The 16,607-nt window shown below is 46.0% G+C and overlaps 1 protein-coding gene across 1 annotated transcript in view; it reads left to right on the plus strand.

The window, feature by feature from the left end:
- SCFD2 (sec1 family domain containing 2) overlaps positions 1-16,607 on the plus strand; it is a 318,795-nt gene that overhangs the window by 272,580 nt on the left and 29,608 nt on the right. The window contains exon 6 of the mRNA XM_084899934.1: positions 10,000-10,145. Coding sequence (XP_084756060.1) covers positions 10,000-10,145 — 146 coding nt within the window. The remainder of the gene's footprint in view (positions 1-9,999; positions 10,146-16,607) is intronic.

The following is a 16,607-nucleotide window of genomic DNA, read 5'->3' on the forward strand; positions in this document are numbered from 1 at the left end:
ATCAGAAAATGATTCCATGTTATTCACCACCTAGCCTTTGCCAAAATTAAATGAAAAGACAAGACTGTCCCTCCATACTTAGAAAGCTCATGATAGCAAGCTCACTGCAGCTGGGGATCAAGGAACATAAAGGAAAAAGATTGTTAGACTCTTTTAAAAACTCCTCTAAGTGAGAGTGAGAACAAGAGGCGGAGAGGGCCAGGCTTGGAAATGTGCTGAGACTGGGCCTTCTGAGGTCATCCTTCTCTGCAAGTGGACAGTTAGCTGCAGCACAGGTTTGTGCAATCAGCAGACAAGCCAAACCTTGAGTGACGTATTCATTGTTGCTTGGATAAGAAAGCACTTCCCAGCGACAGATCACGGCCAGAAATGACACCTACCTATTATTCCCACACTCAATTTTCATGGCATGTCTCAAAGTACCTTATCTCTTACAAGTCCTATGATACTGTTCTTAAAACCAGCAACAAGACCTGGACTGAGATTCAGACAGGAGCAGAAGTACCGCATCTTGATGTGCTCCTTCACAGCTTTCTTTCTTGCTGGCACCTCCAGGAAGCCTTCCAGGTGTTCTTCAGTTTGGGGGGGCAGGGGGAGAGGAGTGGCCCGGGGCCTCTGCTGCAGCTGCATCAGATAGAGCCGCCCCTCCCTGCATCCTGCACTGGACATTGGGAGGTGCAGGGCTGGTTGCTGGTGCTGGCCCATCAGCCACACTTCCCGGAGGACAGGAATCAGCCTCCAGCAGGTCTTGGAAGGGCTCTCTGGGGAAGGGGCATCTGGGCTTCGTTTCCATCTCTCTGAAATGCCAGACTGGCTCGTTGTTTCTGAAACTGATAAAGTCAAATGATGACAGTGATTGTGCAAGGTAAAGAAAAATAGTGCAGACTGAAGGGTCTCATGTTCAATTCCGGTCAAGGGCATGTACCTTGGCTGTGGACATATCCCCAGTAGGGAGTATCATCGATGATGTTTCTGACTTTCTATCCCTCTCCCTTCCTCTCTGTAAAAAATAAATAAATAAATAAATAAATAAATAAATAAAATATTTTTTTAAAGAAAAAGAAAAATAGTGTAAGCAGATCAGTTTCCCCCCACCATATGTTTATACCCATTTTGTGTGTTTTTATCTTTGTCACTGCTTCAGCTTTCGTAGCACCACAAAAAAAGGACAAACAAGAAGCAAGCAAATAATAATGTACAAACTGCCAACTGCACTTAACTCATGGCCATGGTTGCTGATGCCTTTCCATGCACATAATACAGCTTTCCTCTCCCCTCGCTCAGAAAGTGAGATCAAATGGAAAATTTGCGCAGCATCCTAGGAGGTGCAGCGTGGCTCCCAGGGGCTCTGCCAACCTGCCAGCTTTTGCAAACAACCAGATGCAGGTAATCTCTCAAGTCAGCTCCGAGATGTCATCCAGCCAAGCTATTCAGAACCACCAGCAATGTCAGCACACTTTGAAAGGGGACCGTAGTACCAATGGCAAGTTTGTAATTCAATAGCATTAATTCAACAGAATAAAGACAGTCAGCCTGTTAGGAAGCGCTCATAGCAGGTTGTGCTGCCTTTGAGAGCTTGTCTGTGATTGTGGCCAGGAGCTGTATGCCACCTCCGTGGGCAGGAGAATGGGAAAGTTTGTGAGCATGATCGCTGGCATACGTGGCGGTGTGGGCAGTTCTCCCACCTGTAGCAGGTTTCATTCCTAGAAAGGGGGACCCAGAGTTGAAATGATAGGAGAGAGATCTGATTGTCCCCTGGTGGGGCAGCCCCATAATAGGAGATTATGTAACCAGTCACAAATGGATGCCTACCTTTTTAAAGAAATAGCCCCAAACATGGTATTTCAGTTATTCAGAATGCTGAACGTCCAGATCTCCTTGTCTAAGGTGATTTAGGTTAATTTAATAACCAACATATAAAATTGTATTATTTAACGTGATACTACAGTATCATATGTTTTACAAAGTCCTTAAGGGCTCCCGTATTTAACCACAGAAAAGGTTAAGATAAAGGAACTTCGTTCATATAGTCAGGATGATCAGAAAGGCTACTTTGAGAGAACTGTTTTGAAATAGATGGGCTGTTTCCTTCTGGATGATCCAGTGTTGTCCTTTTTGCTGCCTCAGCATCTCCTGAAACAGCGCAGACGGTCAGGTTCAAGGGGATGCTCCCCCCGCTGCCTGATTCTGCATCCCACTCCCCGGGTTTCCCTACTAACCCGGCCTGCACCCTGCCATTGGGCATGCCAGTTCCGAAGCCTGTTCCTTCCTTCAGGTGTCCCAACATGTTCTCTCACAAAAGCCTCAGGGCTTGGGCTCCAATTCTGGGAAGTGACATTTTCTCGAGACTGAACAAGCCTTTCCCGTCCACCACATGTCCCAAACCTGCCTAATAATAAGAGACCTCAGCTGTCATCCATCTTTCGTTCAGCTGGTTCAGAGAGCTGAATTCACTGAAGCTTAAAAAGGAGTGTGGCCGGTTTCTGTTTTGTTACATTTTTTTTGATAATAGATGATGCATTTAAAAGGTAATGTGATACATATGTGTTCTAAAGCATAATCTTTATATATTGTATAAAAGGCTAATATGCAAAGTGTCCCCTCAGAAGTTCAACCGCTCGCTATGATGTGCACTAACCACCAGGGGGCGGTGTAGAACAAAGGAAGGCCCCGGTTAGCAGCTGGGAAAGGAAGGCCCTGATCTGCCCTGATCACCGACCAGGCCTAGGAACCCTACCTGTGCATAAATTTCGTGCACCGGGCCTCTAGTTACATCATAAACACCCATGAACCTATCACCCTATCCCAAAGGGTGGCTTACCCACCCACCGCCACCCAGAGGTAATCACTTCCTGAAGCTTGTGTTTATCATTCTCTTCCTGTTTAAGACAGTTTTACCTCATATCCATGCATACTTTAACCACGCCGAGTTTCATTTTGCTTGTTAAAGAAAAAACAGAATTTACGCGGCCAGCTGAGGTTGCGCTTCTTAAGAAGCCGTTGGGAGGCGACCGCTTAGCATACAGCTGCGACTGCTCAGCGCCATCTGGGAGCTCTTTGTTTGAAATTTCCTGCAGAGGTAGTTTATCAGCTCCGCGAGAAGCAGTGCTGTTGCTTTACCACATGCTGGTCTGGCTCAACCCTTTTCCCTGTCACCCCTCTGTCTTCCCCACTCACTGGTCTAAGGGTTATGTAGTGGGTGCCTCCTGTGAGCCAGGCTCTGGGTTGGGGGTTGGCAATGAACCAAGGAGAGCCCCTGCCTGCTGAGCTGATTGCCATCCCGCCTCCACTTCCTTCCTCGTCAATTGAGCAGCAACTGTAGGCCACAGGCTAGAACATTTCAAGACACTGAGCAGGAGACAGTGGAGCAAGAATCTGTGTGTGGGAGGAGCCTGGGGGAGACTTCGGGAGGGACTACAGGCGTGGTCAGGCTTTGTGGGCCATCTCCGGGCCTTGGCGGCATCACTTGGATATCTCTGGCTCTGATTTATCTGTTGGGCCAGCTTCGCTCACACCCTCATCCAAGCACATGTCATTGCCTCCGCACCTGCTGAGGGCCCTGCCATGAGGTATAGATCAGGGCTCTGCAATGACCGAGGACATGAGCCCTGTAAACCTGCACTCTGACCTTTGAGATGTGATTCTTTTAGATTAGAGGGATGTAAACGTCACACTACAGAATAGTCATGGGGAGGCAAAGCACAGCATGGGGAATATAGTCAATAATCCTATATAATAAAAGCGTAGTATGCAAATTGTCCCCTCGACAGGGAGTTGTCTGGGAGTTCAACCAGGGGGCAGGGCCGGCTGGGGGAAGGAAGGGAGGGAGGCCACAGCTGGCAGCCAGCAGCTGCTAGGACCCTACCAGTGCACAAATTTCATGCACTAGGCCTCTAGTACTCTAATAACTTTGTATGGTGTGTCAACTATAATTGAAAAGTAAAAATGATCTTTTAAAAAGTCACACTAGGTCATTAAACATTAGATTACTGACACAGATACAAGTTGCCTGTGTAGTATAAATATGAGACCTCATATACGTATATTTATTTATATGTAATATAATATAATAATTATATTGTTATGTATTATATGTTCTCAACCAGCCTCCACATGAGCCATTTACCAGAATAACTGACAATCCTCTGTGAGTAGATTTTTAAATATTTTCTTTTATTGATTTCACATAGGAGGGAGAGGGAAAGAGAAACATCAATGGTGATAGAAACATCAAATAGCTGCCTCCTGCATGCCCCATAGCCCGGTCATGTGCCCTGACCAGAAATTGAACTATTGATATGACCTTTTGGTTCATAGGTCCCTGCTCAACCACTGAGCAACACTAGCCAGGCACAATCCCTCTATGAAGAAAAATGCCTAACACAGAAACTCTGAGCCCTCATGGCTCACGGGCAGCCTCCATGTGTCCGGCACATGTGTCCTCTCGGGCTGAGTTGTATGATTCCCAAGACTTTGGGGTTTATTTCCAAACCAGTGTATGACAGTCATACTTGTTATTAAGTTTAAACCATAATTAAATGTTCTTACACACTGATTAAATATGCATTCAAAAAGAAAACTGTTTCAGTGAAAACCAAATTGAAAGCTTTTGAAAGACTCGGTAAAGCATTTTAAAAGTGCTTTTGAATGAGGTGTGAGAAGGTGGTTATAAAAGGTTGTAGGAAAAAACACGTTACATCTAAGATAATTCTGTTCTCAGATTGTGCTGCAGATGTCTTTAACATCTTGTCCACTTTCAATGAACTAAAATTAGAAACTCTACACAGTACATAATGGCTTTGTTTTTGTTTTTTTTAAAAAAGACAGAACTCTTATCAACAAACAATACTCAAAGAAAAGACCTTGGCATTTCCTCAAAAGATTAGTGAAAAATGGACATTTATGTTTTAATTTTAAATAAAATGTTTTATTTCTACACATATATGTCTGTGAGAGATTGATGTTCATGATCCCCATCTTTAAATGGCCCCAAGCATGTTTGACAAAGAGGGCTTCTATTGTAGCTTTACTTACCATTGACCTGCACTGCCTGCTCAGGAGTGGTTTATGCATCAGCCTCCCTACAAGCTCTCAGAGGGATGGCACTTGCTGGGGCTTATTTGGTTTTTTATTTTGTGTGTGTGTGTGTGTGTGTGTGTGTGTGTGTTTGTTTACCAAGAATTTATGGAGAACCATGAGAAAAGACTCCGTCTTTGAAACAGTGGTTTGAAAAGAGAGAAAAGGCGATGTCAGACAGCTAGATGGATGAGTGAGGTCATGACCTCCTGGTGCTCTGCCCTTTCTGGTGGAGTCCCACTCCAGGCTGACCTTTTCTCTCACTGCCCCTGGAGGTGGGGCCCTGCCACCAGGGGGTTCCTGAGAGGCAGGAAGGCAGGATGCAAACTGGGAAATGGGCCTGGCTTTTTCAACCTCAGGCCCGTCCAAGGATGCGGAGGCCAGCCTTGGTAACTTGGGTCCAGATGACAGAAGGACCTCTTGACCAGGCTCAAACAGTTTTGGGTCCTAGTTCTTATCAGTCAGATGGGAGGGACTTTCAGAGCTATGAGGAGAACACATTTCAAATCCTATTTTAGTCATGCCCTCAGCTTAATCAGCTATAGAAGTGGCATGCTTTATGTTTGTCCTGCCCCTTTGTGTGTGCTATGTGTGTACTTTGTGTGTGTGTGTGTGTGTGTGTGTGCGCGCGTGCATGCATGTGTGTGTGGGTGTGTGCATGTGTGTGCATGTGTATGTGTGTTGGAAGGCCTTCCATGATGGCTACTTCAGTTTCAACCCAGACACAGCAGCCTCCTGAGATGAGATGCTTTCTTTTCCTTGCTACCTAAGAAATACAGGCAAACTGATGGAACCAGACAAATAAGGAGCCCAGCTTCATTTCAGCCATCCCAGGAGGATCATTTAGCTGTTCAGCCTTCTCTCCGTCTCAGCTTTATTGTTGCTGAAAGTGTGCGTCACCGCAGTGCACAAAACCATGGAAACCACTGTTCTCACTCCGCCGAAGCGGAGGGACTTCAGTAAGGGGAGACGGGTGAGAGGGAAGGGAGAAGGGCAGGCACCAACACAAGAGCCCAATTTGGTTGCTCTGAGGAGTAACTGGACCCCTACCCAGGGGATCCCCGATCCCCGCAGAGAAAGAAATCGCAGGGGCATGAGTCATCCCTATTTTAGAAGAAAGAACACAGGGATTGGGGGCCTCCCTTATCAAGAAATAGGCCCCTGAAGCACACAGTGCATGCCTGGCTGAAGTCTGGGGTCAGCTTCAGGTTTATTCTCTGTGTAACCAGTGGATTCAGTGAGAATTGACTGGCGCTGTCCATGTGGAGTCCCTTACCAAACACTGTTATCTCAGAAGCTGGTTTAATGGGACCAGCTGTCAGGGGTTTATTAGAAGTAACGAGTACAGCACCTTTGGGAGCAGAGATCCAAAGGAGAGTGTGCGGCCAGGCCCGGGGCACCTCAGGCCTTGTGTGGCTCAAAAGACAAGCCTGAGGCCCAGCTGCAAGCCCCACGGTGAGTGTCCACCACCAGGGACAGGCCCAGGTCATCCCTAGAAAGAAGGCACTCACTCCGTTTTGAAAGATGAATTTCTCCCATCTTTAGAGTGAATTAAGAGTTTTATTGATCTTAAAAAGAAAGCAGTTGTTTAACAGGACTAACTCTAGTTATACCGCGAGGGTTTGATTCTTAGCTTTTCTACCGAGTAGTTGAGTGACTGTGTAATTTAACTTGTCTTTGGGTCAGTTTCCCTATCTACAAAATGGGAATAATAATAGTTCCTACCTCACCGGGCTTCTGAGGAGACTAAATGAACTAATATGCATAACGTCTTACTCGTCATGTGCATAATGTAAGTGATTGTAATGATCACTCTTTTCATAGAAAAGACTTCATCCCCTTCCATAGCTTTTCTGTCCACATCATCTCTACGCTATTAACCACAGCATGGATTTGGAATGAGCTGCATTCACAGAGGATATTCTGAATGGAAGAGCTCACGTCTGTAATCAAAGGTCCATTTTGAACTCTGACTTTGCAAGGGATAGGGATGTGATATTGCACAAGCCGTTGTCCTCCCTGATCCACATTTCTAAACTGTGTGCATGCGTGCGTGCATGCGTGCATGCGTGCGTGCGAGTGTGTGTGTATCCCTTTAAGGATGCCAGTCACGCTAAAAGGTTGATGGTTTGGGCAGAATTTGCCCTCCTACAGTAGGTAATTGGCTGTTTTTCAGGAAAGTTTTACTTTATCGGCGAATTTAGGACTTTTTCTTTTCCTTCCAACAATTCCTTTGGCAGTCTTATTTTTCTGTTGGTTTCATTTTGTTCATTGCCAGTAATCTCTAAACATTTTTGCCCAACAGCCTGTGCCACAAGTGACCTAACTCTTTGCAATCATGTAGCCTTTGCTTGATTTCAATGTATAAATCCACAATTTCCAGGCCTTGTGGGACTGAGCCCTTAAACTGAGGCGTCTGCACTAACCTCTCTCGGTCAGTGTCAGAACTGAACGGAATTGTAGGGCACTCAGCTGGTGTCTGCAGAGTCAGAGAATCGGTTGGTGTGGATGAACAAACATGCACTGGGTGTCAGAAATGTGCATAAAAACAGTTCCTAATTATGCCCATGCTTTAAGAGTTATATACAGTGTCCACAGTAATTATGAGGAGGGCCTCAGCTACTCACATCCACCTCCCCGAATCCGCTGCCGCTGGGTTCCTTGGATGCTCCTAGGCACTTTCCAAGCACTCCTTTCTAGTTTACACTTGTTTGGATCTGGCTGAACTCCCTAACAATGATTTCTCTTTATCAAGATCAACCAGTGTCTCCTCAGTGCACACCCATCGGGATAGCTACAATCCTGAAGACAGATGATAAGCATTGTTGAGGATTCGGGGAAATCAGAACGCTCTTGCCTGCGGGGGGAATATAAAGTGGTGCAGACACTTCGGGAGGCAGTCTGCAGTTCCCCCAAAGGCTACACACCGAGTTTCTATATGACTCAGCAATTCTTCTACTAGATACACACCCAATAGAATCGAAAATGTATGTCCACTCAAAAGTAAGACTAGCATATCCATAATAGCCAAAATGTGAAAATAACTCAGCTGTCCATCAACTGATGAACGGATATGTAAAATGTGGTATATCCATAAATGAATATTAGCAATAAGAAAAACAATGAAATACCAAAAAAAAAAAAAAAAAATTCTACAACTAGGATGCTAGGTGAAAGAAGCCGTCACAGAAAATCATGTTTTATGCTTCCATGTATATGAAATGTCCAAAGTAGGTAAATCCATGGAGAGAGAAAGTATGGATGGGGGAAAGGTCATGGGGGGGGGGGGGCAGTTTACAGGGAAATGGGGAATGACAGTTAATGGGCAAATGAGTTTCTTATTGGAGTGATAAAAATGTTCTAATATTGATTGTGATGATGATGATTATACAGCTATACAATGATGTGAATATACTTATAGCTATTGAGTTGTAAACTTTAAACAGGTTAACAGTATCATATATGAGTACTATCTTAAAACTGTTCCCCCAAAAGAACCCAGGAATGCAGGCTTTGGATCCAGGCTGCTGTGTTCAAGTGGCTGCAGAAGCTCCGGGGCCCTGAGACAAGGTTGGGTGAAAGCACTGCATTTGGAAAAGTATCCCAGGACGCAGTCGGGAAGTAGAGAAGTGAGACAGGGAAGGAGGGAAGCCGAAAGGGGGCCCTCACTGAGTGACTAACAGCTGTGGGCAACTGGGACTCCGTGCTGCTGGGACCCCTGGGAACGCTGTGGAGACCACAGTTCAGAATCGCTCTCCCAGAGGGAGTATAGCTCAGTGGTAGAGCATTTGACTGCAGAATCGCTCTCCCACGGGTTGAGCAAGCTGGGCTGTTCCTGTGAGTGCTGACTCCCCAGTCTGCTCCGCATAGAGGCCAAACATTTTCCCACAATTGGAGAAAGCCTTTGAGAGACACAGAAACAAAGAAACAGAGAGAGGGGAAGAGAGAGAGAGGAGAAAGAGAGAGGAGAAAGAAAGAGAGAGAGAGAGAGAGAGAGAGAGAGAGAGAGAGAGAGAGAGAGAGAGAGATCAACTACTTGAGGTAAGAAGCAGTCAGGGTACATGGGAACAGTTCCCCAAACCTACGGGCACCGTCCAGCGTGACTGAGCAGGCGCAGGCAGAGCATTGGCAGTACCTGCTGACAGGAGCGCTACTTAGTCCTCATCCCTGCACTGGGGGAGATAATAGCTCCAATCTCATATGAGTGATGTGAGGATTAATGCGTTAACTCAGTATTGAAGAAAGTCAAACATGCTCACCTCTAATCTTTTTTTTTTTAACTTCTGACTTACCCACCATCATCCTCCTCTGCATGAGCTTCTAACAAGATAGAGAATGCATTCATCTATTATATGTTTCTAAAGAAATAGAATCGTCACTGAGAGGGGTCTTCTTATAAGGCCCCCTTTGAGTTGTATTGACTTTGAATGGCTGCCTTTTGAAATGCGCCATCTGTGTTGTCAGCACGGGAGAAAGATGCCTGTCCCAGCATGCTCTGCGATCGGAGAGCTCTGTCATCTTTCTCAGTCTTGCCGTCCTGCTTCATGGAAACTGTTGGCGGCATTCAAGCAAGAGAGGCTTATCGCAGCGCTCTTGTGTTTTCCCATGTCTCCTCCGGTTTTCCCAGACTGTGTTCTGAGGACAGTAGACCCTGGGGAGCCTCCTCTCTGTGGAACGTCTGCAGTCTGGGGATTGAAGCCAGCAGCTGCGGTCCCAGGCACTGCTGAGTTCTGCTTCTGTCAAAGACATTCATAGTCAACATTTCATGGCTCGTGGGTGACTGAAGCAGCCCACTGAGTGAACCGCTGGGGGAACTAGGGTTTAAAAAACATGCCAGTTGTGTTACATCGAGCTCAGGCTGCATTGACTGAAACTTAATTTCAATATTTGTTCACCCAAGAAAATGCCTCTGCGTTGTTTCAGGCTGCGACGCTTCGATTCACCTGACATTTCACCGATCCAAAGCTGCCGTGGATGCACTCTTCACGTCTCTCCGGGACATTGCCGGAGCTCGGAGTCTCATGAAGCAGTTCAAGTCTGTGTATGTCCCTGGAAACCATACCCACCAGGCAAGTACTAGTACATACATTACAAAGGAACCATGTAATCTGTGTGGCATCTTTAGGATTCAAAGAGTATAAGAAACATTTCCATGTTAACCTCTCTAAAATGAGGGGTCCGTCCTAGATGAACTCCAGGTCCCTTTCCCATTCAGAGTTCTGGGTTCCCCTGCATCTCAATGCATTCCAAGCCCTGCAGATGTGGCTCTGTGGTTGGGCATTGACCTATGAACCAGGATGTCATGGTTCAGTTCCCTGTCAGGGCACAGGCCAGGGTTGTGCGCTTGATCCCCAGTAGGGGGCATGCAAGAGGCAGTTGATCAATGATTCTTTCTCATCATTGATGTTTCTATCTCCCACTAAAATTAATAATACATTTTAAAAATAAATATACAGGCTATGTTAGGCCTGATGTCCTTTAAAAAAATAAAAAATAAAAAAGCATCCCAATGCATTTGTACAGCAGGCTTGGTGTAGTGATGTGAGCGATGGTTTGGGACAGTAGCCACTTTATAACTATAGCTGTCACAGCCTTCCTCTGTAACCTTAGGCAAGTCTCTTCCCTTCTTTGTCTCTAATTTCTACAGATGCCACATGAGGGGCTGGCCGTTAGTGATTCCCAATTTTCTGGATCTAAGCAGTCCATAACATTCTGAACAATTAGAATAATAAAATTGCCTAATAGTATTATGGCAATGGGGGGGGAAAAAAACCACATTGGTGATAGCAAAAGCATTTGTTTCTTGAAAGCCCCTCACTGCTCTCTAAGGAGGAGGGGGAGTGTTTGGTGAGTAGGAAGTAAGGAATCCATGAATGAAGGAGTAATTGCTCTCTAAAAACCCAGCAGGGGGGAGCTATAGAAAGCCAAAGGGAAGCTTCAGGAGTGAAGGAAGACAGGAGCCCAGGAAGGAGACAGAAGCCAGGCTCCTGGTGGCCACAATGAGCTTTCAAGGAAGAGCAGGTGTCTCTGATGGGACAGGTCATTGAGCTTTGCTTGTGCGTGTGAAGGAGCCTTCTCCTCCATCTCCCATGAAATCTCCATGGAAACCCACTCTAGTTGCTAAGAGTGAAATGTTTTGTCAGTGAAGACTGAAAAGTTCAGGATGCTGGCTTTAAGGCAGGTGTGTACATGAGAGCCACGGTGACCCACTGCAGCCCAGCAAAGCAGTCTTCCCACCATACGTTCATGGAGCAGCTGACACTGAAAGAGCACTCCTGCCTTCCATGTTTCCTTCATTCTCACGACAAGTAAGCCAGAGACATGCCGTTATCCAGATCTAGGAAGGCCAGGGGACCTGCCACAGGCACACAGGTGACCAGGCCAGCCAGATGCCAGGACTTCACTGCCAATACAAAATCTCCTCCCTTACTGTACTGTGGTTCTCATGGAGGCTACAGAAATATTCATTGGTGGTGCTGATGGGCATCACCATCTTTTATATCACCCTTTAAGATATAAAAGACCTGGGAGAATCCAAGATGGCTGCTCGGGTAGGCAACTAGCCGCAGCCGCACACAACAATTTTAATAAAATACAACTAAAATATAAAATGGACAATACCCAGAACTACAGGAAAGTCGACTGACTGGAAATCCTACAACGAGAAGCAAGGAGAAAACCAGAAGGAAGCGCGGAGGAGCTGTAAAAGCCCAAGGTACGGAGACACGCGGCGCGCGGAGAGGACGGAGCCGGAGAGGAGGGAGGCCGAGTGCCTGGCGGGCGTTCCCTAGCGGAAAGGAGATAAAACTCCGACTGTGCTGGGCCCCTGACTGCTCTGAACTCCAGTTCTGGGCCAGACCCCGGGGACCCAGGCTCAGCCATAGGGAGCTGGGCTGTAAGTCGGAACCCCGGGGTAGCGGAGAAAGGAGGTCCCAGAGGCGCGCACACTGCCCCCAGAGAAGGGACAGTCGGCTGTGCCGCGGGATTGCCCTGACGGGAAGGAGACTGGGGCTCCAGACTGCTCTGAACGCCACCTCCAACTCCACTTCCAACTGAACTGAACCCCAATACCGGGCTCATTGTGGGAGAGCATAGACTGTTTGGCAGCAGGCGAAAATCGAGGGCACCTTTCTCTCAGAGGCTCCGGCAGCTGAAGGACCCGCATAGGGCGGGGCTGACGGAAGCCAAAGCTGCAGGCTCCACCCTGAAACCCCGTCCCATCTGTAACTGCGAAATGCGACAACAAAATAGATCACAAACGAAAGAAATGGAGGACAAAAAGCGTCTGGATATAGAGTTCAAATCTACGCTTATAAGGTTTTTCAAGAATTTCCTAGAAAAGATGGATAAGACCTATGAGGATATGAAAAGAGACCATCAAGAAATGATAAGGGAACAACAAGAAATAAAGAATACATTGTCTGAAATAAAACATATTTTACAGAGTCCTAAAAACAAAAGGGAAGATCGCAAGAATCAAGTCAAAGATTTGGAACATAAAGAGCCAGAAGACACTCCTCCACAGAAGCTAGAAGGCAAGAGAATCCAGAAAATTGAAGATAATGTAAGAAACCTCTGGGACAACTTCAAGCGAACCAACATCAGAATTATGGGGGTTCCAGAAGATGAGAGAGAGCAAGATATCGAAAACATACTGAAAGAAATAGTGACAGAAAACTTCCCCCACCTGGTGAAAGAATTGGACTTACAAGTCCAGGAAGCGCACAGAACTCCAAACAAAAGGAATCCAAAGAGGACCACACCGAGACACATCATTATTAAAATTCCAAGAGCAAAAGATAAAGAGAGAATATTAAAAGAAGCAAGAGCAAAGAAGGTAGTAACTTATAAAGGAGCACCTATACGATTGTCAGCTGACTTCTCAACAGAAACCATGCAGGCCAGAAGGGAATGGCAAGAAATATTCAAGGTGATGAATAGCAAGAACCTACAGCCAAAAATAAGCTACCCAGCAAAGCTATCACTCAGAATCGAAGGCCAGATAAAGAGCTTCACTAATAAAAAAAAGCTAAAGGAGTTCATCACCACCAAACCAGAATTATATGAATTGCTGAAGGGGGTTCTTTCAGAAGAGAAAGTAAACAAAGATAAAAATTATGAACAGCAAATACGTAATTATCAACAAGTGAATCTAAAAACCAAGGAAATTAAAAAAATCTGATGAACAATATTAACTGTTGAATATAATAGAATCAGAGGTATGGAAGGGGAGTGAACTGACGATTCTTGGGGAAAAGGGGAGAGGGGGGCGTGGGAAGAGACTGAACATAAACTGTGCACCTATGGATGAGGACAATGGGGAGAGGGGAAAGGGCAGAGGGTGGGGTGGGAACCTGGTGGAGGAGAGCAATGGTGGGGGGCGGGGGGAAGGAACATTTGTAATAATATGAAAAATAAAAACTTATTAAAAAAAAAAAAAAAAAAAAAAAAGATATAAAAGACCTTAGAAACTGGCACTCAATTTAGAAACACAAGTTCCCATCCTTCATTCAGTGATCTAAAACATCTCTTCCAACACAGGTGCAGTCACTCAGATAATTAATTATATGCCATTTTGCTATTTTTAAAAAAAGCAATCTTGCCCTAGCCAGTTTGGCTCAGTGAATAGAGCATTGGCCTGTGAACTGAAAGGTCCCAGGTTTGATTCTGGTCAAGGGCACATGCCCAGGTTGTGGGCTTGATCCCCAGTCGGGGACTTGCAGGAGGCAGCCAGTCCATGATTCTCTCTCATCATGGATGTTTCTATTTCTCTCTCCCTTTTCCTTCCTCTCTGAAATCAATAAAAATATTTTTTAAAAATAGCAATCTTAAATACTGTGGTATAGACTAGTTCCACAAGACATGATAGAACTGATGAAATTTAGACCAAAGAATGTCAAGATGTGAATATATACTAGAGTTGGCAAAGGGGAAAACAGACCACTAAATTAATGAGGTCTGTTCACTGTTATGATCATCATGGTGACTGATTTGGCCAATTTCACATAAGTATGCATTCGCTATAAATCTGGATCATGGTAAGGACAATGATAAGCTTCCTAGACTACATCTCCCTGATGCCAACACTCTCATTTCTCCAGACCTCAGAGCCCTGGAAGATGAGTTGTCCCCAATGAAACATGGGGACAAAGGGTGGGGGGCAGTGTGTGTGTGTATACATCAAGGGGATTAAATAAATAATGATAGAGAGACAGTGGAGTGCTGTGCAACCATGACAATGAATGGGATGGATCTAAGTGTCCTAAGTAGAAACTATACTTGAACCCATGTCTCAGGCTCTGCTTCTCAGAAAATTCTAACTAAAACAGAGGTGCATGATCTATTTGGTGAAAAAAATACATGTTGTAGATCATTCCACAAAGCATCTTTCTATTTTGGTTAAAACATATAATGATAAAAAGTATATGGGTATGTATATTTAGTCAGTCTTTAAATTTTTTGGAAAAAATTATAATGTTTACTTTGTGAGGGATGGGAAGGGTTGGATGGACAAGGAGGGCCTGTGATGACTCTGTAATTTATATATTACTCTGTATTTGCATATTTAGAGAAAACTGTTTGGATGTGATTATGGGTAAATTTTACCTATTTTGGTTTTTTAATATTTTTCCAATTTAAAGAGGCTTTAATACAGATTTTGATCTGGTTTGTTCACTGCCATACCCTTAGTGACTAGAGTGGTATCTTGCACATAATAGATGTTTAATAAATATTTGTTGGGTTTATCTTGTATGCAATGCACATATCTTCATTACATATCAGAAGATTTGATGGGACACAAAGTGCATGTAATTATAAAAAGACAAATGTTCAGACCAGAATCAGAGTCCAGTTTGTGTCTAGTTTTAAAGACAGGTCTTGGCTGAGCAACTTCCGTCCATTTCTCCTCCCAGTCTGGTCCTCAGCCCTGTGGCTCCAGGAAAAATGTTTGCTTTCTGTCTGGCCCGTTGAGATGCCTAGGCATCCCCAGGACACCTGGGAGGGCTCCGGGCCTGGTCCGGCCCTGGATTCCGGTCCAGCTCTGAGCAGCACTGCAGATCTGGGCTCTCCCTGGATCTCCAGGCCCTGCCAGCCCCTCCCTCCCAGTGCAGCCTGCACGAGCGGCTGCTCATAGCCACTCACTCCTGTGTCTTTTGTTTATACTAGAGACACCTCTGGCTTAACGTCATCATTTAGCCCTTTAGGAAAAAGTGTCCGTCACAGCTCAAATACGGAAAGCAGACATCCCTCTCCTTGTTTTAAGGAGACTGGTTTCATACAAAGAATTAAGTACATGTAAAAATCTCTGGGCTTCCAGAAACGAGTCCCAGACATCAGCACAGACCTGGCCCTCCCCTGGCGCAGTCAGGAGAGGGGTGAGGGGGGCCAAGAGGCTGCCGTGGGAGTGCCTGGCTGGAGGAGCACACCACCGAAGCTGGAGGCAGAGCTGCGCTCAGTGCTTGCCACCCAGTGGACCAGTGGGTGGGTGGATCCTGGACGGGGGGTCTTCTCCAGCATGGATGGTATTTCTTATGTTCTCCATAGTTAGCAGGAGGGAGGTTAGCACAGAGGTTAACAGAACAGTCTGAGACCCTGAGCTTTCGGATCCATAGCCCACCTTTGCCCCCTACGAGCTGTTACCTTAGGCACGTTGCTTCCCCTCTCTGTGCCCGGCTCTTCCTCTGCAGGAAGGAGCTAATAACAGTTGCTCCCTATACAGATGCCCTAAGGCAGTGTTTCCCAAACTTTTGACATATGTGTACCCCTTCTATAATTTTCTTAACGCTGGGTACCCCTCGTACTCATGAGAACGAAGAATTAGGCGCAGCTAAGCACGGTGCAGTGCATATCCCCACCAAACTCCGGTGCAATGCATACCCCCACCAAACTCTTCCCGTACCCCTGGGGGTACACGTACCACACTGAAGGATTAGGTGAGTTCATTTACATAAAGCTCTCGGGACAGGAGCCGACACGTAGACAGCACTATGTAACATTTGCTGTAAAGGACAAAGTAGGCCTTCTCCTTGTCCTCTTTTGTAGCATTTCGCCTTTCCCTTTGCTAAGGAGATGGGCTACACAGACAGTGTGACCCTCAAGCCGACTGTCCTGCTGGCTGCTGTGCGAGGAAGGGGTTCATTGTGACACCAGTGTGACTGGAAAGGTCCTGTTTGTTCGCAGACACTGTTGGCTAGAAACCTAAGCCCCAGTTTTGCTGATGCAGCGAGTCTTATGCCTTTCGTTTCAACTGTTCCAGTTTAACGGGAGGTTCCACCTCCTCCCCAGTGCCAGTCCTCAGTGGGCTGCGCTCCTCAGCAGCAGCAGCAGGGAGTATCGGGCATGTCTCAGGGCCAGGAGCTGGCGAGCCCCTTCGGAAAGAAATGCCATATGGCTCTTGCACGACTTGCCTTGGCAGAGGTTTCGCAGCGCCGTGCTGTGTCGGGGAAAACTTTCCACAGATGCGAGCCGTCTTCCGTGCCTCTGGCATGTTGAACAAGGGCAATGCGAAGCAGCCGTGCCCAAGGAGGCTT

Source organism: Pipistrellus hanaki (genome assembly GCF_964339955.1).
Source record: "Pipistrellus hanaki genome assembly, chromosome: 1".
Taxonomy (NCBI): domain Eukaryota; kingdom Metazoa; phylum Chordata; class Mammalia; order Chiroptera; family Vespertilionidae; genus Pipistrellus; species Pipistrellus hanaki.